Below are 1,187 nucleotides of genomic sequence, written 5' to 3'. Positions count from 1 at the left end.
GACTCGATGGCCATAGGGTTGGCTTTTAGGGCGCCTCTTCGAGCGTGACCGTTTACCGAGTAGAGAGGAGATGACCACCTGTCGCTTAGCTGGGAACTGGCATCTGCTCCCTGGGGCCTGGGGATACCACCTGTGACGCCCAGCGGCGCCTCTGCCAGCCGACTGCAGAGACTGCAGAGTGGAGGCCGTGGGCGCCTGCCTGTCGCACAGCCTCGCGAATGTGTCTCACAACGACCACAGCGAGGTGGGCAAATGACTATCCCACGTCACCGATACAATCCAACCAGGCAGAAAGTGCCGCCCAACCCTGCCCACAGTGACAGGAAGCAGAGCTGGCCGAAGGCCAGGACGGGCCCTGGAGCTGCCTCCCTGGACGGAGGGGGCACCAGGAGGGTTTCTGGGGGCATCCCCTGCCTGGGGGCTTTCAGACAGAACCCAGGGAAATTCATAACAGGGAAACCACCGTCACATTAAAAACAAATTCACTAAAAAAAAGGTACCGTCTTCCTTCACTGCCTTTCTTGGGCCCGTCTGCTTCCTCTTTTTCGTCCTTCTTCCTTTTCCGGAGGTGGCCAACTTTTCTTGCCCCGAGTCACACTTCTCTGAGTGCTTGCGCATGTTATTCTGTCGGGGAAACAACACAGGAGCACACGCTGAAAGCCGGCCTCGCCGAGCGAATGCGCTAGAGCACGACAGAAGAGACAGGCTCCAGGGAAACTGAGCCGAGTGTCCAGGTGCACTCTTTAAAAACGTTTTCATTACTATTGGATTAACGGTATACCAGCCACTTTTTGTGCAGCGGTTAAGAGCTGGGCTGCTAACCAAAAGGTCAGCAGTTCAAATCCACCAGTCGCTCCTTGGGAACCCTATGGGGCGGTTCCACTCTGTCCTATAAGGTTACTATGAGTCGGAATCAGTTTGACAGCAATGGGATTTTTTTTGGGGGTGGGGGGACCGCAGCAGCAAGGCAGTATTTGGGTTCTAACGCATTTAGCATCCGGCGGGTCCCTTCTGAAATGCGTGAGGCTCAGCAGACCGGAGTTGGAGCCTCACCATCTGTAGGCTGAGCATTCTATTAGGTGATGCTCCTTGGATGTGTTAGTTTTGTAAACCTTTGCCTTTATTTCTGTGAGATAAGGTTTGCAAGCATAGTTCTGGCTTCCCTGCATGACAGTTAGGGAGCCGTG

General features: G+C 54.7%; 1 protein-coding gene across 1 annotated transcript in view; it reads right to left on the bottom strand.

Moving 5' to 3' along the window:
• The window catches only part of CTCFL (CCCTC-binding factor like), a 42,360-nt gene that overhangs the window by 2,531 nt on the left and 38,642 nt on the right, over positions 1–1,187 (bottom strand). The window contains exon 9 of the mRNA XM_012558463.1: positions 501–624. Coding sequence (XP_012413917.1) covers positions 501–624 — 124 coding nt within the window. The remainder of the gene's footprint in view (positions 1–500; positions 625–1,187) is intronic.

The sequence above is a fragment of the Trichechus manatus genome, unplaced genomic scaffold (assembly GCF_000243295.1).
Source record: "Trichechus manatus latirostris isolate Lorelei unplaced genomic scaffold, TriManLat1.0 scaffold00008, whole genome shotgun sequence".
NCBI lineage: Eukaryota > Metazoa > Chordata > Mammalia > Sirenia > Trichechidae > Trichechus > Trichechus manatus.
The sequence above is the reverse complement of the archived record's forward strand: the minus strand, read 5'-3'. Positions and strand labels throughout refer to the sequence as shown.